The 25,832-nt window shown below is 38.4% G+C and overlaps 1 protein-coding gene across 6 annotated transcripts in view; it reads right to left on the reverse strand.

Annotated features, from left to right (window-relative positions):
• Positions 1–22,683, reverse strand: part of BCAS3 (BCAS3 microtubule associated cell migration factor) — a 372,309-nt gene extending 349,626 nt beyond the window's left edge. For all 6 annotated transcript variants that reach the window (XM_050908947.1, XM_050908945.1, XM_050908946.1 and 3 more), the window contains exons 1-5: positions 22,602–22,683; positions 19,768–19,822; positions 17,692–17,767; positions 15,627–15,733; positions 5,824–5,905 (exon numbers count right to left, since the gene is read on the reverse strand). In XM_050908947.1, the coding sequence (XP_050764904.1) occupies positions 5,824–5,905; positions 15,627–15,733; positions 17,692–17,767; positions 19,768–19,822; positions 22,602–22,672 (391 nt within the window). In that variant the 5' untranslated portion in view covers positions 22,673–22,683. The remainder of the gene's footprint in view (positions 1–5,823; positions 5,906–15,626; positions 15,734–17,691; positions 17,768–19,767; positions 19,823–22,601) is intronic.
• Between the last annotated feature and the right edge of the window lie 3,149 nt (positions 22,684–25,832).

Raw genomic sequence — 25,832 nt, forward strand, 5'->3', positions numbered from 1 at the left:
CTAAAAATAGCGTGTGAATTCTTTCCTCAGCTTCAGGGTAGCATCTATAAATGCTCCATTTCCTGCACAGATAAGCTCTAATGGCATTACTCAATATCATGCCTGATCAATGGCGCTGCAACTGCTGTCCTCATCCCAGCACTTCAAGTGCTCCTTTAGGATTAATGTTCTAGACCATGAGGATCATATTATTCTATCTCCCTTAACTCCCAGTATCACCCAGACATTTCAAGTTTCAAAGTCCCTCTCCAGTACCTGCACCATCATACCTGTTTCTTACCTGTCCCAAAAGTTATCACCTTAGAACCTCCTTCAATTCCAGTTGATTTCCATATCTACTGCCTTCTCAACCCACTCCACCCTCCCATTTCTGTGATACAACAGCAATGTTGCAAGAAGCAACAGTGGCTGGAGAACATTATCTTGGCAGTTCTGTCAAAGAGACAGAGCTATGCTTGTTTATAGAAAGTTGTTTTTTCTTCTGCACAGCACTCTAGTTTTATTCTCTGATAACTATGTAGCTTCTATATGAAAAAACAAAAAGATGACCTTGAAACATTTGCTAGAAATCAATGCTTCTAGAGTCACACATTAATTGAAGACAGATAGAAATATTTTATTTTGATTGAATCTTGTTCGAAAAAAACTTACAAGACATATCAGTCTAATATGGTGAAAGGTTAAGGTGTATTGGTCTAAAGCATCGACGTGGTGTGGCCAGAATTGAAATGGTGGCATGCAGGTCAGTCCACACAGCTTCAAAGAAATTAGGATTTTAAAATGTCGTGCTCCAAAATTCTTCCCTATAATATCTATGAAAGGCTTACTTGCTATGCTTGAGAATTCTGTTCTGTAATTTCTATAATCCACACACATTAACATTCATTATACCATCACAACCCACATAACAGTTACAAAACACCAAAACTTAAATGCACACCTGCATGACCTACTTACACCAATGCAAATCCAGCTACCAACTGCTACTGCTTGTTCAGCTTGCAGGGCTAGTTCCTCTACTATACATACTAAGCAATTATTTTGGCTTTCAGGGACTTAAAACCACTAAGCCACCCAAGTGGTTGAATATATACAAAACTCACATCTGCCTTCCTTTAGAAAGCAACCTAAGTATTATAGTTCTTTTAAGTATACCTGCATATAAAGCTGAGTCAGCTTTTGAGGTTCAAATTTTATTTTACCAACATCAAAGATGTAAGCAGTAGGGTACAGAGATAAATCCGCTGGAAAATTTAAACTTTCAACAGTTCTAGATTTTCAAATGCAAAACTACTGTGTCCCAATTAATTTTAGCTTTTCATGTTAATTCTAGTTTTCAACGCTTCATCCATAAGGTTCCTTTGGTTCATAGTTGTTTCAAACATAGTACCTCTGATTTCTTTCTTTTATTTCCTTATCGGTCAATTTGACTAAGCAGACAAATTCATTGAGAGACGTAGGACTATTATATCATCTTTTCTGCAAGCAGCATAATCTAGAAAATGGCAATAAATTAATTCAGTTCACTGGCGGAATTTATTTTCATAATGCTGAGACATGGAAATAGGTTTTACAGACAATGACAGATCTAAACTTCAACACACAAGCCTGCCATCATGTACCCTTTAACCATGAATTACCACACACAATGTTATTCCTGCAGCTCTTCCTAGTTTCTTGATCGGCTTTGAAACTATGCAAGCCTACCTTAATAAATGGGATAGCACAAGGCAGAAAGCAGGTATTTGGCCAGGGTTTTGTAAAATGACCTGGGATAAGTAATGAAAAACGGGAGACTGTAGCACTAATTCACTTCAGAAAGCAGCAATATTCTGATTTTGTATGAAGAAGAATAGCAAAGCTATTTGAAGTAAATGTATTATTTCCTTAGCACTGATTTCAGAAGTATATATGCAACAGACCTCAAAATGAAGTCAAAACACAACAAATTTTTTAAAATACTAGAAGAGTTCTGCATTTTTTATTAGTGAATTCATAGGTCAAAGAACATACAACTACTACAGAAAACCTAAGTAATATTTTTAACGTTTCTATAAATATCACAGAAATGCTAATCAAAAGAGAAAAAGCACAAGATAAATGTAGGAATATCCAAGACAGAATACTTAATAATATACAGAACTCAAACTCAGTATCATTTCAATTCTACAAGTATGTATTCATGCAGTCAGTTACCTCAGAAAAATGAGAAAGCATCATTGAGAGGAAGTGGTGAAAAATTAGAAAACATGTTGAACAAAGAATATGAATAATTAGGTTAGTGTGGCTAAATAGAGCCATTAGGTATTGTATGAGAGGAAGCCCAATACAGAGTAACTTGAGTAGTAGTGAGGACATCACAAATTTGAATCCTATAAAATGAAGGAGGAGGGAGTTAATACACTCTGATTTTTGCTTGGTTCTCTCACTATCATTAACTACAATGATGTTAGCAACCATAGTCTCCTCTTCACAGAGAATGGTACCTAAATTTAACTGGCAGAGTTCCAGCTTTGTTTTGTATCTACCACTTAATATTTTCTCCCTTCTAATAATCACAAAGTCGCATCAGGTTGTCTTCAAACACCTCTTTGCATGCGTGTTTTATCTGAAGACACAGAAAAATCCAGAGCCCAGCAAACCAGGCACCTGTATACACATAAATAAGTACTAAACTCAATCACAGCATACAGATTTGAAAGCGAAGAAGAGCTAGGCAAGTTAAAAAGCCGTGCCAACCAGATGGCTCAGCAGATAATGCAGCATGTGGCACACAAAGTGCCAGGACTTAGTATTCTTATTTCTAAGACTGACAGTGTCCAGACAGAGATGTTCTCATATTCTGAATATTAGCTATGCAACTTTATCTCCGCTCTTAAGCCTGAAATTTGGTCACAGTGTAAACCTTCAGTCTCCAAAAAGACCATTTATATTGCAAGCTGTAGAAAATAATCAAAGCCATATCTACTGTTGAAGGCAACAGTAGGTGTTCCCTGTCCACAGAGAAGAGGTAATGTCTACATTTTTCAGTGTTATTTACAGAAATCTCTCAATTCTTTATGGACATCTTATCCAGGCTGCAGACCAACCATGCCACGGACACAGAGACATCAAAGTGCTGCGGTGCTGGGCCAGGTCAGGTCTTGCCTGGTTTGTTAGCTCAGACAAAACCCTGCACGAACATTGCAGTATAGCTGCCAGGTCAGAACAGTTCCAGGAGCCATTTAACTGCTCTAGCATGGCACAGAGCCTGAACTAATAAACCTCACCGGATCTGAGCTGGCAGCATGCAAGGCCAGCTCCAGATACTGCACCACGTTCCTGCTACTGGGGCCACTTATAACCTGCTAAATCAGATTGAGGAGGTCTCCTTCGCAATAAGCCTGCATGAAATAAGCCTGTATGAAATAACTCTTTTGAAACAATGCTTTATTATGCTATGAAGCACATGATGCAGCAGAAGATCTAACATCAAAGGACTATAGTATTTTAACAAATAGTTGACAAACTATTAAGTTCTGCTACTGTAAAGTCACCAAGTTAAAACCAGGAGCTTTCCTTTCACACCTGGGAATGAGCTTCTTATCACAAACTAAGATCTGTTTCTAGGAACGTGCCAAATCCATCCACCAAGAGAGTTCTATTTTCAGTAATTCCCTTTTTACAGCTTTACAGTAAAATAGTGTTTGAGCCTACTGATGGTAATCAGCTTCTCCTTTACAAATTCCTTTTATTTTGTTCAGAATCATTAAAGCTCATGTGTTAGTTATCTGAGGCCTCTTATTACAGCTTTACTTTTATCTGATTCCAGATACTGGTCAATGATACATTCATGTACTTTTAATCAAAGATTTATTTAAATCAAGCCATGTAAAAAGAGACCAAAACATGTTTTTAAAAGGTTTGGCTTAATTTAATATGAGCTAATTTGAATAGTTTTCTCATGTAACAACTATCATTGTCAGATGCTAAATATATGCAACTTAGAGACAGACAGTTACTGCCTGAAGGAGTTCATAAGCAGTGTAACTTACTAGATTGAAAAATCAGAAAGCACTATTTTACTGTCAGAAAAAACAGAACTTACAGGTTCTTCAATTAATTTACTTCATTTCCATTTACACTTTCCTTTCTCCTTTTTTTTCCCCCTTTGAGAGAGGAAGGGGCATAGACATCCATTACTTAATGACACACATAACAGCAAAAAACCATAGCTCATCAGGAGTTACGCACTGTTCCCATAAACAGAAGGCACAACATGCTTGTGAAGTATTTTGCTTTAAGTTACTTTAACCTATAATAGAGTTACAGAACCATACACACTCATACGTTGTATATTCCTCTGCTCAGTAAATCACGGAGACAATATAAAATGTGTCCATTAAACCTTTAACTTTCTTCGAAACATTCAAAATTATTATAATTTACTATTTTTGTAATAATTTAAAGAATTAGATTTTGGGCTGTATTTTTTGAGTTCACTCACTAATTCATAATATACTACTAAAATTTGTAAACCAGCATAAACCTAAAAAACCTTGGTCATACTAGAAGCACATTCTTTTCATCCACGAAGTAAAACATGGCAACCAAATTAAACTAGAAATACTACTCAGCAGCTGTACAGAATAGCTTGCCCAGTTGAAGTTACAGGGAGAACAGATAAGCAAAACATTGCCGAAACCCAAAATGAGCCAGGACACCAACAGATCCTAGGCCTTTAAGAAGTCTACAGTTAGATTTTGTGTTTAGATTGAACAGTGTCGTTTTTTAAAGGGATTTGCTTGTTTATACGTAGTTGCTTAAATTTTGCAGCAAGCTCTTCCAGGGGGTTAACTCAGAATTTCTGAAACAATCCTGTTAAACAAACTAAGCAGCTTGTCTTAGAACTTGATAAAACAGTATTTAAGCAGTAAAAGAGAGGAGGTGCCTATCGTCCCCCAAGGAATCATGATAAAAGCTCAACCACTAAAAAGGTCAAACTGTTTGAATAAAGTTTACAGAAAATAAGGAGAAGGGGAACAAATTAGAAGCTGGTATCACCCCAAAAAACAAATTCCATTGTCTCGTTACTTTTACTGGAGTGGAAAAGCAGCCTTTTTTAAAAACCTCATAAAAAGCTGCAATTGCTAAACTTAATGCAAGCACTAGTAGACTATTTAGATCATTTCACCGTTTAGAAAATACTTGATATTTTCTTCATAAATAAAATATTTAAATAATCAGAGAAGGACATTTTCTCTTTGTACAAACTATATGACTTAGATCACCTACTTCTTGCATTATCTTACTTACATTGCTTCAGTTTCAGCTCCTGAATGGGTAACAAAAAAAGCCATTCTATCCTTCTAAAAAGTTTAAGAGTTTAGAAGGGCATCACATTATGTTTCGACTTAACAATGCAATATAACAGGAGTTTTTAATAAATGTTAACAATTTCTAGATCCACTGCTATCAGCCACTGCCTTGCTATAAAAAAGTCATTTCAATATTATTTTATAGCGATAAAATATTGATAATGAAGATTTCCAAATAGAATCGTTAACATCTCTGGACTGATCTCTGAGCACAGATATACCTAGCTATCCTCTAAACTACAAAGGAAGCAGCATCAAAACTAAAACCTGAAGATGAAACTGGAGAAAGCACTGGATTACAGAGTAGGAGGAAAAAAGAAGTAAATAATACTTTTAGAAAGCTATTATGAAGGTGACAGTTTAAAATGAATGGAAGAATCTATGTATCAGGCTATAGCAATGATTTGGACAAAGATCTGTAAAAAAAAGTTATGCTTAATTATGAACCATATAAATATATACTTACTGATTTGTGGAGCTGGTAAAATCCGTGCAGCTCGAACTGGACCATGGCGGACAGAAAAGAGTTCCTGAGCTTCACCACTGATCTGCAAAACATATGGATTATGAACATACAATATAAAAAAAAATATATATACTTATAAAAATACATATATTTAGTAGGTAAGAAATTAAGTAGAAAGACATTGTACGAAAGGTAGGTAAGAAAGTAAGTTGGTAAGACATTGCCTTTCTAACCAACCACTTGCAATTTCTCTAAATGAGTATCTTGGAAGTCTCGAATAACACAAATTATAGCAACAAAGATGGCCTGCCTCTAGAAATGCGCGCCTTAGACTGCATGAATGAGATACTAGCACTATCTACTATTAATGACTATACATGTTTTAAAAGAAACAAGACTTGAAAGTTGACTGCTGACTAAAATTAACAAAAACTCAAGGAATCTGAAACACAAGCATTTATTCTACACAGCGCACGTTTCAAAGAAAAATGCTAACTAACCAATGATCAAGAGTGGCAAGCATCGGTGGTAAAAGATCAGAGAATGTGATATATTGGTACATTCAACATTCTCCAGGTGTGAAAATTATATCTAAAAATAGGGGGTCAAACTAATTAAGTTTGTCACTAATGGCAATCTTGACAAGATTAAACCAGAAGCAGTTAAGAAGAATTTCCAGACTTCCTGTAAATGGTCAGTCAGAATGCATTTTCGTAACTGCCTGGTAATGGATCCGATATGGAATGTCAAACTTCAGGAAAATGGCAAACATTATGAAACTCATTTCCAAATAACCAACAACTTAAAACAGATGTAATGAGACTAAGAATGTACCCGACATGTTGGCATAAAGTTTTGCCAAACAAGCAGTTTACAATACCAGAAGTGAACACAATTTGAAACAAGGTTATGAATCAATAAACTATAAATCCAAGTTAGCTTTTTGAAATGTCATTTTATAGTTGTTCCCATTTCTTTCTGCACTTCAGATCACACGTTCAAAAAGTTGAAATACTACTACTGTTCGACCAACAAATCGTAAGTATAGTACTTCAGACTCTTAGCTTACTTCCAGTCTTAACCCTGAGCCTCATTATTTATTATCACTGCTTTAGATATTGTGGGCAGAATGAAACTTAACCCATTGAAGCACAAGTCTTTCATAAGATTATTTTGAAAACACTATTTATTACAGAAGTAGCCCATCATTCTGCAAGTTTACAGTAAGTAAACACAGAATGTAGAGAACTACTGCTTTTCCATATTACGCCTGGAATAACATTCAAGCTACACAAATTTGGGGAAATACCATTCTTAGCCATTTTAGTTTTGCAGATAACTTGCAGTTCCACATTGGTATGACTCAACATTACTGTTAATGATGCGATCAGAATTATTCCCGATGGACACAACACTTTTAAGACTGTAATCAATATGAGAATTAATCCCTTAGTCTACCCTGCTCTTATTTTATTAGGCAGATGTTGCAATCATAGCGGATTCTCCTCTTCCAGCTAGCAGCATCATCTGAACAACATACAACATTGTAGTACTCCAGCTTTTGCAAAACAGGTTTAATTCTCCCTCGGGGCAGCTAGAGGCCTCTGCTTTGGAGAGCTTGCTGACCAGATTCGATACAAGACAAGAGAATGATGATCAGAAATCAACTCAGTAAAGGTTTGCTGATTGTTTCTAACAGATCATGAGTTTGGTGGACAGTGTGAAAAAAAAAAAAATCACATATATAACATCTGCATCCAAAAAAGACAGCTTGGAAAAAAAGTAGAGCGCAGCTAAACAGAAAATGAGAAAAATTATTTCTCTCTCTTTCTTTAAAGAGATGAAAAAATATGAAGATAGCAGCACGTTTTCTATCCATCGGAACACACCAGCTCTATGAAAAGGGAAAGGAGGAAATGGAGAAGAAGAAAAATATAAGGCTTTGGAACTATGGAACTATTATTATTGGCAATTAAATATTTTTCCCCCAAATCATGAAAATGCTGTTTCACATGTGTATGCACATCAATGGCTAAGAAAGAAAACAAGAGGGAAAAGAACTAGCATAACAAAAGTACGGAAGAAGTGATTCACATAAATTAATCCAACCCACTTCAGTCACCACCTCCTACTTTTTAGCTACGCCAGCACATCAGCTCTAACTCCAATCTACTTCAAATAAAGTTATAGTCCCAAAAGTAAGATACACTAAGAAGGCCAAACCTTCTTAAGTCAGTTTCTGCTCTTAAATATACTGAACTCCAGAGAGCATGTTTATTTAGCCTGTGATGCCAAGATCTGGTAGAGCTTAAAGTTGAGATTTTCAAAGAAAAGCCTAAAATGTACAAATACAAATGAAGTTTATTTGTACTTCAGCACTTAACATGACTATCCCAGACCAGCTCTTTTCATGCATATAATGCTTTTACTTTTTAATTATTAATATTCGTTATTTGAAAGAGAACTATTTCATCATTTTATACCGGGGGGAAATTACAGAAAGAAACGTTAAATGGACTAACCAAAGCCACAGGATCTGACAGCAACAAAGACGAGATTATAGGTAGTTAGCTCCTGTTTTGAGACCACTGTAATGTTTAATACTGTAGTGTAACAGGTCTTTTCCTCTCAGTCTGTGTAGGATATTTCCCCCCCTCCCCCTCCCCCAGGGAAGGGGAAACTTTGTAGAACTAAGAAAAAAAAGCAAGTAAACGTTCAGATAACTTCAGCCATCTGTACAGCTCATATACTTAGCAGTTGCTGACTCCTGGGAGCCAAAAAGGAGCAAATTTTAAGACATACCCCCACTGTAGATTTTGTAATGAAAATACAAGATGCCACCCAACCACTGGCATCTCATTTGTAAAGAAAAAGCCTAATTCAGTAAAAGGCACAAAAAAGTTTACAAAAAATCTGGACATGACACTACAGCATGGATCAAATTAAAACACTACTACTTAACCTACCATAGCTCCATAAAATAACAGTTTTCTTAAGGGATTTTTTTGAAATTGTATGTCCTTAACTGTTCTATAGAAACAGGAAATCATAGAAGGCATTGGACTTTGTTGTATGCCATGAATTAGTAAGAGCTTGGTTGTTCCTCTGGTTTGCTTGGCATTGAAAACTGCATTAGGGTTTTAGAGTTCCAAGATTTTCTTTGACTTATAATTAACTTTTTTTAAACGGGACCACCAGTAGAAGCTTCTGCTATTTGCAGTCTTACAAAATTCTGAATTAACTGTGGTTAATTATAGAATCATGCTAATGCCCTTCATTTATCTACATAAAACTTTATTACCATTGCTGAGGCCACATGTATCAATTTTGACCGAAAGCACCATCTTCAGAGTAGAGAGATTATATAGCCTGATCTTCCTGCCAGTTCAGGCCTTATCTCACTCCTGAGACAGCAAACATAGACAGCCAATCTTTTCTGTGAATGGGACACTTATTCCACTAGAACCAAAGTGGGACAAGGAACTACATTTAACAGAAGCCCAGCCCCATCGCTAAATGGCTAACAACTTTGTCACTGCCAGTTTGGGTGAGATGCGGGCTGGCAAGTATAAGTAAAAGGCTCCACATCCCATTACCAGTCCCTTGAGCTACACAGTCTCATAAGCATAGACAAAATATAAATAGACTTCATGAACTGAAAACAGAGCTCTAAATTCTTCAAAAAGCACCTGTGAAGAAACTAGGCTGTGGCTGCCATTTTGGATTTGATCCAGCTAAGTAGCAAGTCCCTGTGGCAGCTTTCAAAGCTCTTAAAAGTTTTTCTTTCCCATTCCAAAAGCTAAGAATATTTCCAAACAGGTTTCAAGAATTGAATATTAAGCTATAAAAGCAGCTTCAGGTACTCGTTCTATGGAAGAGTGAATCCAAAATGACGGCTCCAAGCTGGTCTGATAGAACATTTCAGCTTTCCCAGTGCCTGGTATCAAACCACAAGCCCCGGACCAACAGGGAAGGCTGCAAGCAAAGAACATGCCGATTCAAAACCTGGCCCCCAATGAAGTCTTCATCACTCTCTTCCAATAATGACAGACTGAAAGAGGAAGAACTCCTCTCTCCTCCACTTAGACGTCTTGAGCTACTGCTTAAAATATGACAGACCAGAAATCTGGAGCACTGGTTAATTTTTGATGACAGAGCTTTATTGTTTGGAGCATACCAGTTTGCACCCATAAAAAAACAGAACAAAGGAAGTTTTGTTCACACTAAGGATAACTAATAGTTTCCAACCATAGAAAATGGTTTTCACATGGTGAAAAAAAAAGTCAAACGTACACCAAACTGAAACAAAACTGAGTTTGAAACTCAATGCTTAAACTACTGTGCAATTATATAAAAGGAAAGTCCTTGTATATTAAAAAATTGTCACAGAGCACAGGGAAGATATCAGGAGGGTTTTGGGTTTTTTTAATATTCTGATATATGTTTTAAATATGATGTAGATATCATGATATGATGTTATAATATGACAATAAGCAATTGACAGATACCGCCTCAAAATACTGTTTGATATAATCATATTGGGTTAAAGATTACTACCAGTCATCTCGCTACTGAGAGAGTAAGGAAGAACTGCAAGTAAAAGCACAAATTTTATCACTTTAGTTTAGAAATTAAAACAGTCTGCTTTTTCATTCAAAACAAATTTCTGTAATTATCTAGAGATTATAAGAATTCAGATGCTCAAGAATGTTACAGATGTCTACTCTAGTGACTGAACTAAGTATGAAATTGCACCTAGCATTTAAAATTATGAAAACGTTAATTGAATTTAAAGAACAATGAAGGCTTAGAAATGGTTTTGGTTACAGTTTCCTCAATGTTCTCACTTTATTTGTCATACATTTTGGGGAGTTTTAGTATGATCAGGCTGCAAGCTCCCTGTAAAATTCTAATTTTGGGGACAGTTCTGCATTGTTTTTAACCACTTCATTTCTACACAAAGATAAGAATGATGCAGACAATATTGGAAGCAGGTAGAATACGGGTACTAATACCCTTCATGAGTCTTCTTCTTAGCTTTGACCCCATCCAAGGAGAGCTACATGAAATGTTGTTTGGACTCTTCCGATACCTCTCACCGCAGCCTTTTCAAAGGCTGTTGCACATGCTTCCCCCCCCCCCCCCCCAACTAGTGTAGGGTATCATATGAATAAAAAAAAAATAAAACAACCTTCCAACAGTTCTGCAGTCACTTAATGAGTGTAAAACCAGAAAATTTCTTACACACTGATAGCATCTTCAGTGTAAAAAAATAAAGCCTCAGAAAATTATTTACATAGATGTTTTGTAAAGTCCTTAGACATTTTCCAGGGTTAGTAGGTCAGGTCATTACTACATTTTTCCAAGTGGCTAATACAAGCCTTAACAGTGGTACCCTCTATCAGGAGGAGGTCTGGACAGAGGAAGGATTGCAGCTTATTATGTGACAAGTGAGTAGTCCTTTTCCCAGCTCTAAAAGGGGAAAGAATTACGAAGGAGAAAGAATTACAAAGACCACCACATCGAAACCCCAGCAGACAGGGCTTTTGATGAACAGTTGAGAAAACAAAATGGAACTGGCATGTCTGACTTACCATATACATCCACATACACAAACCATCTGCTGTACAACTGCAGTTTTAACAACTTAAAAAATCATAGTATTATTGACAGAAGCATTTAAAGAAATCTAAGGTCTGGCAGTGGAGAAATGGCAGTGTGTGATGCCATCCTTGTCCAACAAGTCCTCTGCATTCCAGAGGTCTCCACATGGAAGTCACCTACCATATGGGCTGACGCATCCCGTCAGTCTGTGGCAGCGTCATTATACCACAGCCTTTAAGTATTTTTCGCTAAATATACATATGCACTTGTTATTAAAAGTTCCCTTTGGTAGTTCCTACTTTATTCAACTCAAGCTTGATCGTTCTTTTTTAATTGTAATATGAACCATTAAATTAAGATGATTTTTCTACTTCTGAAACTTCCAGCATACAATGAAAAAAAAATTATCTGCCACAAAACCAGCCAACATGCATTTCCCTGAACAGGAACATCTAGAACAGATACTTGGAAACCACATCAGGCAGAAACCAGTTCCAATTGTATCTGAAATATGAAACTAGAAGCAACGGAAAAACAAATTCCAAATAAAACACAAAACTACACAGCACAATTATCAAATAGGAACCTCCAGTCATACTTTTGTATATTCCCAGATTTCTCCCCACTTAGCAACGCATATTTTAGGAACACTTTTAACCTTCCCACCCCCATTTCAAAACAAAGATCAAAGAAAAGTCGTTTGGATGGACACCTTCCGCTTCTTATGCAATACAGATTTAGACGCCGCACTTCAAAACCCCAGCCATTACTTCAGCACCCAGCAGTCCAAACATTATTTCAGTCCTTTGAAGCAGCCCTAATGGTATCTTCCATTTGCAAGTAACACTTCTGTAGTCAAAGATCTTACTCCAAGGAGATGTTAATGTGAAACCACTCAGACTGCAAAGAGACACACACTCCTGGAGGCAGACTGCAAAGGTGTTTAGAAGTCAATGTAACACCATTACAGAGAGTGTCAGCTTAGAAGCTGTCATAAACACTTCATAATCACTCAGACACAAACTGGACTGCCTGCAACACATTACTTTATTAAGTGCTGAATAGAGGTTCAATTGTACGAAGAAAAAGCACAATGCTACGGATAATAGCCTTACTGAGTAGATTTTCACATAAATGTCAAATTGTTGCTTTTTCAGATTGAAAGGTTTTTAAACTATAGAGATCCGTTTTTTTTCCTTAACTGGAATAACGTTGCTTAATTACAAGCTAAATACTCAGCAAGATCAAGAAGAAAGGTTTGTACAATACCAAAGGACACAAAAAAGTGTTGCCAAATAAACTCTAAATATTAAGTCAGTCACATAACTGCCAGATTTTATTTTACTCAGACTAAGTAAGCAAAAAAATGAGATGAAGAAACAACAACGTGGAAAAAAAATGGGTTATGTTACTTCCAAATTTGTTGGATATACAAATCCTGCTCTGAAAAGATATTTAAAATTGATGTTAAAAAACTATATTTTGAGGAGTTTTAGCACGATCAGGCTGCAGGATCCCTATAAAATTCTAATTTGGGGGACAGTTCTGAGAAACTCTCCAAGACCACCTCTAACAAAGGAACCATTCCAACACTGAAATTATACTAACACATACAAATTGCACAGGTCGAAGCTGTACCTCTCTGGATGTGGTCTCAGAATTCCACAAAATATACAAATGAAGGGCTGACAAAGTGATGCAATATCTCTACAGTTGACATTTTTAAGACGGATGGTACAATATTTCCACATGTGGCATTTTTTCCATTTCACTGGACTTCTCCCCCATTCATTAAAAATACCTCTGCAAAAAGTGAACGACACTAAGAAACTGTCCTGCAATTTCATTTCTCTTATTTTTCCTAAAATATTAAATACTATCAAGATGTAGGAATTATGAAGAATTGAAATACACTGGGGAAAAAAGACAGCCTGGCAGTATCATCCTTCTGAAAAAGAAGGTAACATCAGGTATTCTGTGGCCTAACTTGCGGCTAATTCAGACACAAGAAGAAAAAAAATAAAAAGAAAGAAAGAAAAAGAAAGAACCCCACCCACAAACCCAAAGAAAACCCTTCTTTCCCACTAGGGAACATGTATAAGCTACCTTGTACTACCTGGCTGACAGTATCAGTAAGCACACATAAGCCAGGATAAACAAAGTAGTTTAACTCATCGTTTGTTAGTAATCTCCATCAAATTATTTCATGTTTACTGCAGTATACCATGGGGTATGAGTTTAAATGCAGACAGTTAATGCAGAACAGGTTACACCGAGGTAATCTGTTCACGTACCAAAGAACTGAAACTCTCTTTCAGTCTTGCTTTCCTTATACACTTAAGATCCCACCCCACACAGCATTTCTCAAGGGCATTGATACAGATAGCTCTGACAGAGACTCTTTCATTCGGACACGGAAAGTCACTCACGAGGCATGCACAGAACTCTCACCTAGCCACAGAGCAAGGGCATGTTACATACACACACACACAGAGAGGAAAAAATACAATCTCTGCTAGACACAAAGCTGCTCTTATCACACAGTGGCCAGGACAAGTCCCATGTCAACACAACGTACTCCCATACATTTTTCAGAAAACACACGTTCATTCGGACAAGAACATTTCAGCAGGATTAAGTAAGCTGTTTTATAAAAATTCTTTAGCTTAAGTCTATGTGACTACTCACAGTATCTTAACTAATTGATCAACTTGTGCTATAACTGCTGGTACTACTGCATTTTTATTTCCTCTCTTAGCTCAGTATCTTAGTGACACCTAATGTTTGTTTTCTGTAATACACTTTGAAGAACAAAGCAAAGCCTTTCTGAACCATTTTAATAATCTGATTTGTACACTAATATAAAACTGATCAGTCCTCAAAACAGTGTACAAAACTAATTGAATACTAAGAATGTGGTTACAGTATGTAAAGTCATTCCAGTGTAAAGGTAGATTAAAAAAAAAAAAAAAAAAAAAGAGTGGACAAGCTAGCTTTGCTGTCGTAAACGTTTCTGCTCTAAAAAGATAAAATACAAAAAGAATCCAAAGGTATGTTTTGCTCCATTAAAAATAAAGCCATGAAAGTTAGAATTAGATGTAGTTTCTCAGGACATACAAGCAGATAAGATTTCCTACGTTTTGGTTAAAATGTTCCTAAGTTTTGGTTAAAGTTCCTAAATTTTAGTAAAAAGTTACTAAATACTGAAATTTAGTAAAGTATAGTAAGTCTTACTTGATTTCTATTAAACCCTCCTTCAAATGCAAAAGCTCAGCAGGTTTTTTTCCTTCCTCATCTCCAGCTAACAATATGCAATCAAGAGGGGAAAAGCCAGCTCTCCCACACTCCAGTGAAACTCTGTTTAACTTAACTTTTGGTGTATGAACTAACATTATTTTCTATTATACTGTCTAAGCTACTGGTATATAAACACGTGTCCTACATAGCTAACCATAAAGTAATAAAAAAACCATACATATTTCTAAAAAAACCAATGTATTTTACAAAGGGAAAGAACTTCATCCTCTCTACATTATTTTGAAGGACAAGGTGTTATAAGCAATTTTTTTTTTTTTTAAGTTAAGAATTTTATGACCTACTGTATTAAACTTTATTCTATAGTTTCAAGAAATTTGGGGGAAATTCCCCAAATTAAGACCATGTGCTCATAAACCACTCTGAAACACAAACTGCAGGGTGTGTGTATGACAGCATGAAATCAAATCCATATGCACACACAGACTTTAATAAAATTAAAATTGCAAATCATGTACATGACAAACATGTGATTGTAAAATACTATTAATACTGTCATACTTGCATTCCTGGGACAAACAAATTCTTTTGATATTTTTCCACCCTTATTCCTTTCTGTAGGCTAAAAAGATTTCTGTCCTTTCTGGGATACAAACTATTCCATAATGTCAAACACTACTCCCAATTTGACTCTGAAAATTTACTTAACAGAAATAATTTGTAAAAAGCCCTCAAATCTGAAGGTACATGAATTCAAGTGTTTGATCTATGCTCAGTATTAATCTTAAGATAAGCATATTACATACAAACCATATGACATTGATGGTAAATGTTGGCTCTTTCCACTTCAATAGGAAAAATTAACATTAAAATATTAAAGTAATAACACAACATTACAAACAAAAACGCCTCTGGCATAGAAGTGAAGCGAAGTCTGTACTTACAGGTACGCTCCAGACTTGCATTCCATCACTGTATCCAATCATTAGCAGTAACGGTGGTTCATTCCCAGTGCTATGTATTTCATGAAACTCCATATTCCTTGATGTATCTAAATTGGGTTTAAATATCAAAGCCATTATTAACAGGTTAAGATCAACTATGGCTGGTGTCAGTTATACTAGATGGTGTTTTCTCAATGTATGTTTCTGTTCTCATAAATAAAAGCAAGCAAAGTGGTTTAAATTTTTTTATGCTGGAACAATACTGAAATGTATTCTTTTAGGCAAACATAATATATTTGTTAAGGTTTCACAGACAGGTTAGAAAGCATTAAAATTTAAAGTGATGGAGAAAAATTTTCTGGATTACAATGTGGGTTGTTACTAAATACCCCCAAAACTTCTGTAATTCTTTCTCCAATGATTAATAAAACATGGCAAACTTTTCAAATAGAGAAAAATTTGCAAAGGACCAACAAAATAAACACTAACAAATACAGAAATTACAAATGCACCGACTGGTCAAAACTATTTCTAGATACCATATAATTAATCTTTATATCAACCTTACCAAAAGAAGAAAATCCCGAGGAAGAAAAGTGCTACATGACATAATAATCAAAAATATTAAGCTTTTCTTGAGTAAAGCCCTCTAAAACTACATTTTCAACCATAACAGAATGAACAAAAGCTCACTGCAAGCACGTAAGCATCAAAGAAAGAGAGGAAATATTTAGGATGGTGAAAGAGGATATATTCAGGCCCAACCAGATTAGGCTGCATAAAAGCCAATTTAAACAGAATATGAAGGACTCTGAAGAATATTCTAAAGAGTTTTTGTTATACTGTAGAAAAGAACCTAAAGAGGGAATGCCTGAGATTTTTTAAAAATAAACATACATGGAAAACAATCCCACAAGTAAACAAACCTTAACTAGCCTAAAGCTGGACATAATGCCATGTACAGGTTGATAGGTCTTTTCTAGTTCTAATAACCATGAATTTATGAACTGCCAGCCTCTGTGCCATTTCAACAGCTGGAAAACATATAATCTTCCCTATTAACCTCTTGGAAAGGCTGAAAATTCCCCATCACAGCTCTGCCTATGGTTGCTATTACTTCATCTGAGACCAGAATGAGCCTTTACCATAGAGCTCTAGACAGGAAAATAAGACGGCAGACAAGAAACAGCAATTTGCTGAAAGACTTAAATCCAGTGGTCTCCAGAAGGCAGGTCCCTTAGTTCCCCAGCTACGACAAGTACACATACCACACACCAGAAGCAACTCCAAGACGTTCAATTAATTCAAGAAGTAACTACCTGATAGCAGCATTCAACCATCTCTCATTCAGTCCCTAACCTTCCTTATTCAAAAAAAGGTAACCAGGATAGACAGGTAAAACAGCTCAGATCTTAAGCGGGGATCTACTTGATACTGTTAGCAAAAGCTTGTAACAATCACCATTTTCTCTTAAAAAGGTTGGAGATGTGTTTTCTGCACTAAGTCAGTAGTCTTTGCTGACGATTTATTAAGATACACTGGAAGTGATAAACAAGTTCCATTTTAAGAATATTTTGTGGCTTTGCTCTATCATTTCCCTGAAAGGCATCATGGAATCTCCTGCTCATTCTACCCGACTGCTCTTCCTTTCTAGGTTACTCTGAATTTTATCACACCACTGAAAATATATCTGGGACCTGGACTGGATTCACAGTTAGATAATCTGGCTTTGAAATCAACAAGTAGATGAAATAAATGCCGCTCTATGCTTTGCTTTCAACTACCTTAAGGAAAAGAAATGGATTTTTTTTTTTTTTTTTTTTTTTTTAAATTTGCCCCTCTTCCTAAGCAAGAGTTAGTTTGCCTTTGGATGAAGTCACAAGGCCTATTTGTTCTGTTTGGTAGATACTGAACAAAAGTGCAGTTATTCACTTAGAATTTAGCCTACCTAGAACAGGGAAATGAAATATTTAATTTTGAGTCAACAATGCTTAATGATAAAGCTGAAATTACTGTACACGGACCCAAAAAACACAAACGTAACTGAGAAAAAACGAAGCCATACCATTTAAATCTGCATTTTCAAATCTGACCCAAATGATCTTCTCCTTTTCTTCTGCTGGTGGGGTACCACTGTAGGCCTGGACAAAAAGCAAAAGGGTTGAAATAAGAAAATTTAATACCCTTTTTTTCTACCATAGGAGTGCATGCTAGTTAAAAAAGAAAAACAGAGATACATGTATCTTATTGTCACCAGTATTCCTGTGAGGTTTTGTTTCAAAAATGAATGGTTCCATGATCAACACAGACCATACTAAATACAACTCAACAAGCGTAACATCACTTACAATGTAGAAATGACAAGACAGACACAACAGTAAGTCTTCTGGAGCAGGTTAGAAATGCCACGTGACCTATAGCAATTTAGTCAAGCTAAAATACAGTGGCTTCTACAATCTTTAACTTTAGCAGTTGTACACTACTTTGAAAAGCAATGTCAGAGGTTCTCATGTGAGGCATTTTTACTTTTAAAATTCTCTTTAATTCACTTAAAAGCTTTGCAAGTAAGACTGAGGAAAGAAAGAGACCTTTACTACATAGTTTATTTTACTGACATGTTTTAGTTACATTTGTGACATCTTTTATATAGCCATTTAAAAGAGAATAAAATGTAATTCCAGTAGAACAGATCCACGTTTCAGTTCTGTGTTCTACGGATTCCCGTAAAAAGATGAGATACAAAAAGAAACTGTGAAGGAGACTTGCAGTGTTTCCAAATTGCAAGTTTTACAGTTCTCAGGAGAAACTGTGGTAGTAAGAATGTGAGCTACAGTAGAAATACCATCACTTCCAAATGAATTATAACAAAATACTGTGCAGTATTTTGGATTAAATACGAAAAGAGCTTGTATAATCACTTTATACATGCCAGAAAAGCCATAACATGAACTAAAAATACAAATTTAAAAAATAAGTGTGGGTATTACTTTTCAAAACAAATCACATTCCATGCTTCCAAGGCAAACTGATTTGTAAAATAAAACACAGACTGTATCCTTTAACTACAGAGGGGAAAAAATGGGGGCGTGTGTGGAATGCAGCAATCTTTTAAATGAAAGTTTGACTATTTTTAATTTTGACCATGAGTCCAAAATGCATTTCACAAATTGATATTCGTGAGGGGTATTTTTTTTTATATTATTATTGAGGAAATACATGACTAACTAACCAAGATAATCCTTCAAATAAGAACCAAGATAGTTTCCTGAGGCTACAATTAGCTGCAACGCTCCTCCACTACGGACTACAGCTTTCCCAAAGAGTAACAAAACAACATTAGTTTCCCTCTGCTACTGGGAGGCCCATGAGCAATACAGAAGTGACCATTCCAGTTTCATGCTGCTGCTACCTGTGAAAACTATGACCAAGAGCAGACATAAGCACCATAGTTATTCTCCAGAGAGGAAGATCCCAGAAATGGGGGGGACGGGGACGGGGGGACGGACACACGACCAAATTTTAAAAAGCAGAGTGAGGGCTCCTGTTTTGCAACTCAGCACGCTGGAGAACAACGGGTTAGGCAGAGCTCCACAGCCCCACAGCAGCCAGGACATTCTGAGGCAAGTTAAGGAAACAAGATTAAAAAGAGGGAGTAAAGGAGGCAAAAGAAACTTTTCTCCTTGTCAGCCAATGATAAAAGCTAAGGTGACAAAGGCTGCCTACCAAGTTGTTCTAACATCAATCCAGCCAGGGTTCATACATAGGTTTCCAACTACAACCCAGAAAAAACATGTTTGTAAGAGGCAGAGCAAGCGTTATGCCCAGTCTCTCCCCTCCCCAACTATTCTATTGTCAAAATTATCATAGGAAAAGGTTGCAATCTTCTTCCTGCTGTTTATATTGTGATTCTTCAACTTCTATGTAGCTAAGATTTTCGTTTTAATTATTACCTATCAGAGGAAATCTGTAGGCCCAAGCTTCAGATGGTATGCAGCCTACACTTTCAAAAACCTGGTCTCAAGATTCACATTCAAAAAACCGAGAAGTTTGGCTTTTGGTTTTCAATGATATTTTGGTTCACCTGACACACACTTCAACTGCTTTGTACACCAAAAAAATAGTTTTAAAGATCTACACATACCTGTGGCACAACATCTTGAAGAAACGTAACAACGCTTTCCATATATGACTGTTCCCTTGAAAACAGAAGGAGAATTTTAACTACCACTGAAGTGCAGAAACAGTCGTGAATATATTAAATAAGACATACTACCCAAGAGAACATGTACAATCTTCAGTAGAAAGGAAAATACTAAGTATGCAATGCAGTTACTTAATATACTGCCAAACAGTGATAATATAAATACTGGCCTAAAAGTCTGTAAAAAAGCTAAGTGATACCTGTTTATGAAATAACTGCTTGGGGGAAAAATATAAAATGTAACAGTCAAGAAAGAAACAGCATTTGGAAATTATTCTTCAGTATTTTTCTACTTGATTTGTTTATTACAACATGAAGATGAGGACTTAAGCTAAGGGCTGGAGCTCTCCTTGTGTGGCGAGTAAACTTTAAGACCTCATATGCATTATGCACAATGATGAAGTGGTAGCGCTTGGGGCAGGAGACGGAACAAAGCCCTAACTAAGAATAGTAAGGAGAGGTATTTTCAGGTAAGATTTTATAGCTTGGGAAGCTTACTCCTTCTTGGAAGTTCATTAGCAGCAATGATTTAGAATAGTATATAGTGCAAGATACATTTGTTCTGGTAGATTTAAACTAATGCTTTTATTAGCTTATCCCTGCATGAGCGGCGAGTCTCTTGTGTAACTGCTGAGCAACGTACAATGTGGGTTGACTGTATTAGACAGACGGTGTTGAAACTACACAAAAAGTTTGCACTTTCTGTAATGAGTAATACTGAAACATGCTGGCAACAAGAACTGCCTGAGACAATTTAAAAAAAAATTAACTCTTTAGGTAACAGCTTTGGCAGCCCCCAAAATTAATTTTTATATTGGTAGTAATTTTTCCTGTGCTAACTCAAGATTCCTAATAGCAACAAAGAAAAATCGTAAACTAGGAAATTTAAACTCTTGATGTCCAAAGGTACATATGCTATCTTCGTGCTTTCTGAAACTGTGCTGTGCAAGATTCTTTTAATAGAAATTGGAGCATTTACTCTGCCCTACACACAGCAATACAGAAGATACTTCAAGTCAAATGCTGCAACACCTGGATGAGCTTCACTGGTTGACTTCTCTCTGAAAACAAAGATAAATCTAAAACAAAGTTTTAAATTTTAGAAAGCTTATTCCAACTCATGACAAAACTAGATTTTGTTCAGCAATCCAACGATTACTGCATCAAGTTTGTCTTACTGCTTTAAGCTGAGGCCTTATAAATGAGCTGTGGTTTATAGTGCTGATTCTTCTTTGATTTATGTAGGTCACCAAAACTCTCTGTGTACCTTCAGAGCCCTTTATTACCTAGCAATAACACTTGTCTACAGGTATAGTATTAAATACAGTGTTTGAAGTTCTCATGTGAATGCCTACCAGCAAGAGTCATACTGTCTTCGTTTTTCAGCTCATGAAGTGAGTACTTTTTTTTCCCCTCTCAGTACATCTTGAAACAAAGTTGATGTTTGGGAAATGTTTTATTCAGTATATGTACTCTAAATCTCTCCTGAAGTTGAAAAACTTCCAAGAAGATACTTTTAAAGTGCTTAAAAAAAAAAACCCAAAACAACCAAAACAACAAAACCTACCAAGAAAAAAAAAAAAAGTCTTCTGTTAGTAAGAATCTAGGAGTTCAACATAAGAAGTAGAATGCTGCTGCAGGCTGCTCAACATACACAAATTCTCATCAAAAATACTGCAATTTTTGAGGTGAAAAGCTATACCTCAAGAACAAGCCACCATATTTAATAAAACAAAAGAACAGATAATCTTATTCTTACACTGTTCTTACAGTGTTTTTCTATTATTATTTGTTCAAAGCTTACATTGAATAAAAGGTCATTACAAACAGAAATGCATTTGTTGAGAAATTCTGCAACATAAAAAAACCTTCTATCACATGGCTGTAAGACAAACCTCTAACACAACTTTTTGTGTTACAGTGATAGGTTTCTTGTGCTCCCTGGTAAAAATAAAGTGAATCTTGATGTCAAAATACACAGCTATGTCCAGTGGCAAACTAACAGCCACTGAAACTAATAGTACAAGTGAACATTTCAATACAGTGCCATTTTGCAGCAACAATTCAGCAGTATAAACACCCCCAAGAAAAAAAAGAAAAACTGCTACAAAAATCCTTTAACAGACAGAGATATGACCATAAATCTTCTAGACCGTCTTACTAAGCTCTTTTGCCATGAAAGTATTTTCATGTGAACACAATGAAAATAAGGATGCCCAAGCAAAAAAATGGTCTCTTATGTGCTCTGACTGGAGAGAGGTAGCTTCTTCCTTTGTTCTTGGTTTTGTTCTCTGAAGCAAAAAAAAAAAAATCAGAATCCACAATTCTACTTACTGAAGGACTTTAATGACAGGCTTATGTGTTTTCATATATCCACCCCTGTGACAAGGTATTATTAAAAAGAACAGCAAGAAGGAAGAAGTTTGCAGTCATTGATCTACAGCTAGCGTACTGTTTGTACAGCAAACAAAACTGTGTAAACAAACAACAAAACATTGCAACATATTCATCTTTAAAATGTACAACTTTGAAGGTTTTGGTGTATAAGCGAAAAGCATCCCATTTAGGGAGACAGTTTGACCTGCACAGTCCTAGGAGACAGGAACGCAACATCTGTTTACTTTATTTTATTGGACAATACTCAATGCAACAAAACCATACTGTCAACACAAGCCCTCACAGCTGGCTTTGAAAGAAAATTCAGGCTAGTTTCTTCTTCTACAAGAAAATAAAAACCATTTCAAATAAGGGCTATTCTTCTAGAACGTGCTTACGTGACAGCTTGTGGGCGAACCACCACTCCTCCAGTACATCGACTCGGGCGGCGTGGAGATTCTGTCGCCATTGTTTCTTTGCAGAGACCTGTAAGAAACATATTTCTTTTTAATAATAATTTATATCAGGATTATTTATTACACTAGTTCTTGACATACTCTTCAGGGTAATAAAAACCTCTTGAAGAAAGAAACTTAACTTATACAAACCTGTAAGGCACTACGCCCCTTTACAGCACTTTTAAAAAAACAAAACCAAAAAAACCCCAAACAAACAACTTTTTTCAGTCTCTCAATCACCACAGCTCCTGCAATGTATGTGAAAGCAAAAAAAGAACACAGACTTGCATGATAAAGTGGAAAATCTTCTTCAAACTGTTCATTAAAGACAGCGGTACAGATACACAGTTATCATCACCATTATATAAGACCATTATTTACTAATGAGCTGTTGTCTTAGAAAATAATTCTATAAAAATAATGTACAATCACAATTGCACTGTATTGTACTCTTGGAAATCTGCAATGGGTTACATGGAAGCTAACACAAAAAGCGTGATGGAACACATTCTACTTTTTTTATATCAGCTTTTTGTGTTGTTTTCAAGTTTTTCTTCACGCTTCTGTTCTTCCATGTGAAAATTCAGCGTAACGTTCCTAAAGGCAAAAAACACTTGAGGAGCATCACAGATCCCGGCCACCTCTTCAGTCCGCCATTCAGCTGCTCCATTGTCCCCCCTCCCCCGCCCCAACCCAAGAACCAGTACATAAAGTGAAAGAAAAAGCCAAATCTCCAACGTGGTACCAGTTATCAGCATCATTTCATGTTTGGGCAGTCTTTAGAAGGGCCATGTCATTACGTGGGGCAAGAATAAACACTTGGCCCCGTAGAAATTGGTAACAAAACGTTCAGCAATACAACTGAAGTTTGACGCACACACGCCAAGCAGCCTTCAAAGAAAAAATGACACGTAAAGGATAAAATATGCCTTCATATTATGCCTTAATCCAGCGGGACACCTGCGCCAGCCGGTGCTCGTTGCCCGCCCCCGAGCCGTGAGTGCTGTCACCTGCACCACAACTCCGAGCACCTGAGAAGTTGCAACACCGGGGCTTTGCCGTGCGGGAGCCCTCCCACAGGCGGGAGCACCGGCCCCAGAAAGGCGGCGGCCGGAAAGCCCTGGGCACCCTCAACCACCCCGCTATTGAGCAACTCCCCAACAAAACGCTCCAACCTGACCGGCCTCTCCCCTGACGGCCGCCCCGTCAATCAGGCCGCGGCCATCCGGGGAGGCGTCGAGACCCGCCGGGCGCCCCTCTCCTCACGCCCCGCGTCCTCCCGGCCGGGCCAGCCGCCGGGGACTCCCTCGGGCCCCCGCCCGACAGCCGGCACCTGCCCTGCCCGCCGCCGCCGCCCCCCGCCCTCCCTCAGCGCCCCGGCCCCTGCCCCTGCCCGGCCTCACATCCCCACACTCGGTCTCAGAGCCGGCCGCAGCGCTCTCCCGGAGCCCGGGCCCGCCCCACCGCCCTCGCCCAGCGCTCCCGGCCCCGGGTCTCCGCCTGCGGGTGCCGGTCCCGTCCCCCTCACCGGCCGCCTCTCCCCTCCGCCCGGCTCCTCACTGACAGTGTTTGGGACCCTCACGGGGAATGACACCCAGCGCACCGCGCGCTGCTAGCCAATCAGACGGCTCCGAAGGCGGGCTGCTCCCCGCTGCCGGCCAATCCTCACCTCGCTTCCCAGCAATGGGCGGGGCGCGGGGGGACACGGAGGGCGGCTGCGCCCTATAAGCTCGGTTGAGAGGGCGAAAGGCAGCCGGCACTGCCCCCACCCGCAGCTTTGTTTACATCGGGATCTCGCGAGAGCCGCCGGCGCCAGTCCCGCGCACGTGGGCGGAGGCGGAGCCGCGGGCCGGTGCGTCACGCGCCGCGCCGCCAATTACCGGGGAAGGCCCCGCCCACGCGGGGGGGGGGGGAAACGTGCGCGAAGTGTTTACCTTCCGCGCGGCCGTGCGCGATGACGCAGGGGCGGGGCGTGCGGCGGGTGTCGCGTGCCCCGGGGGAGCGGTGTGGGCTGTGGTGAGGCGAGGTGAGCCGGGCCGAAGGGAGAGGCGCGGGCCCGGGCCCGGCTCCGCTCGGTGCCTGAGGGGAGGCGGGCGGTAGAAAGGCGCGGCGAGGCGAATGCCGGCAGGCAGGGAGACCGCGCAGGGTGAGGGGCCTCGGGGTCGAGGCCACCCCTCAGCGGGCAGCGGCGGGGCCGCAGAAGGAGCGTCTCCCTGTCGGGAGCGGTTACAGCCAGCGGCCCGTGAGAGGTAGGGGCAGGTTTCCCTCAGCGTTCGGTTTTTCTGGCAGTGCTGCCCCAAGCAGAGGGGTGTTTACAGGTGCCCAGCGCTGCACGGATTCCTACGGGTGACGCACTTCGCTGTAGCTGAGTAACCGCCTTCGTAGGCGGCTCCTCACACCCGGTCAGGTTTCCATCAGGGAGCCTGGGCCTCTGGCTCGTGGCTCCAGACAGCGGGCACCTAAAAGTCAGGATTGGGCAACCCGTTCCGGGAATCCACCCCGACTTCTGTAACCACAAATCATCACCTACGTATCAAAAAAATTAATTACTGAAGAGCGTAACTCGGCCCACTTCTTCACAAAGTACCTATTACCAGAAAAGAGTAACCATCCTTTGTTCCTCTCACCCTGAAGAAAATTTCGAACAATGGCTTCTCAACTGTGAAGTTGCCCCACAGGAGAATTGTCCTGTGGGAAAAAAAAAAAGTAATGCTAGAAGCTTTTTTTTTTCTCTTAATTTTTGGGAAGTGCAACAGGGTGATGCAAGTCATGCGTGCTTTCAGCATCTTGAGGATGCAGAACTGTGTTTTTGCGCATACTGGAGCTTTATTTCACAAGAACAGCAGTTGGTGTAACTCAGACTTGAGTTTACCAAAAGGAGAGTATGTTCACACATTAGCTGTAAATTCCCACACTTCCCTGTCTCGGCTTCGATAATTAATTTCAGAGAAGTTGCATGATACGTAGGTGGGCAAAGTATACACAAGAGTAAACTCCTGCCAGTTTACATCAGCAAGTAAGTTTAAGTCTACTGCAGAGGAGCTTTGAATGTTTAATGCTTACCATCGTTCAGCAGCTTTCCCAGGAAAAATCATAGGTTTAGTTTATTAAAAGTGAAAAAAGCCAATGCCTGCCCTTCCAGCTGGAGACGCCCAAGTCTAGAACTGTCGT

The sequence above is a fragment of the Gymnogyps californianus genome, chromosome 20 (assembly GCF_018139145.2).
Source record: "Gymnogyps californianus isolate 813 chromosome 20, ASM1813914v2, whole genome shotgun sequence".
In the NCBI taxonomy this organism is placed as follows: domain Eukaryota; kingdom Metazoa; phylum Chordata; class Aves; order Accipitriformes; family Cathartidae; genus Gymnogyps; species Gymnogyps californianus.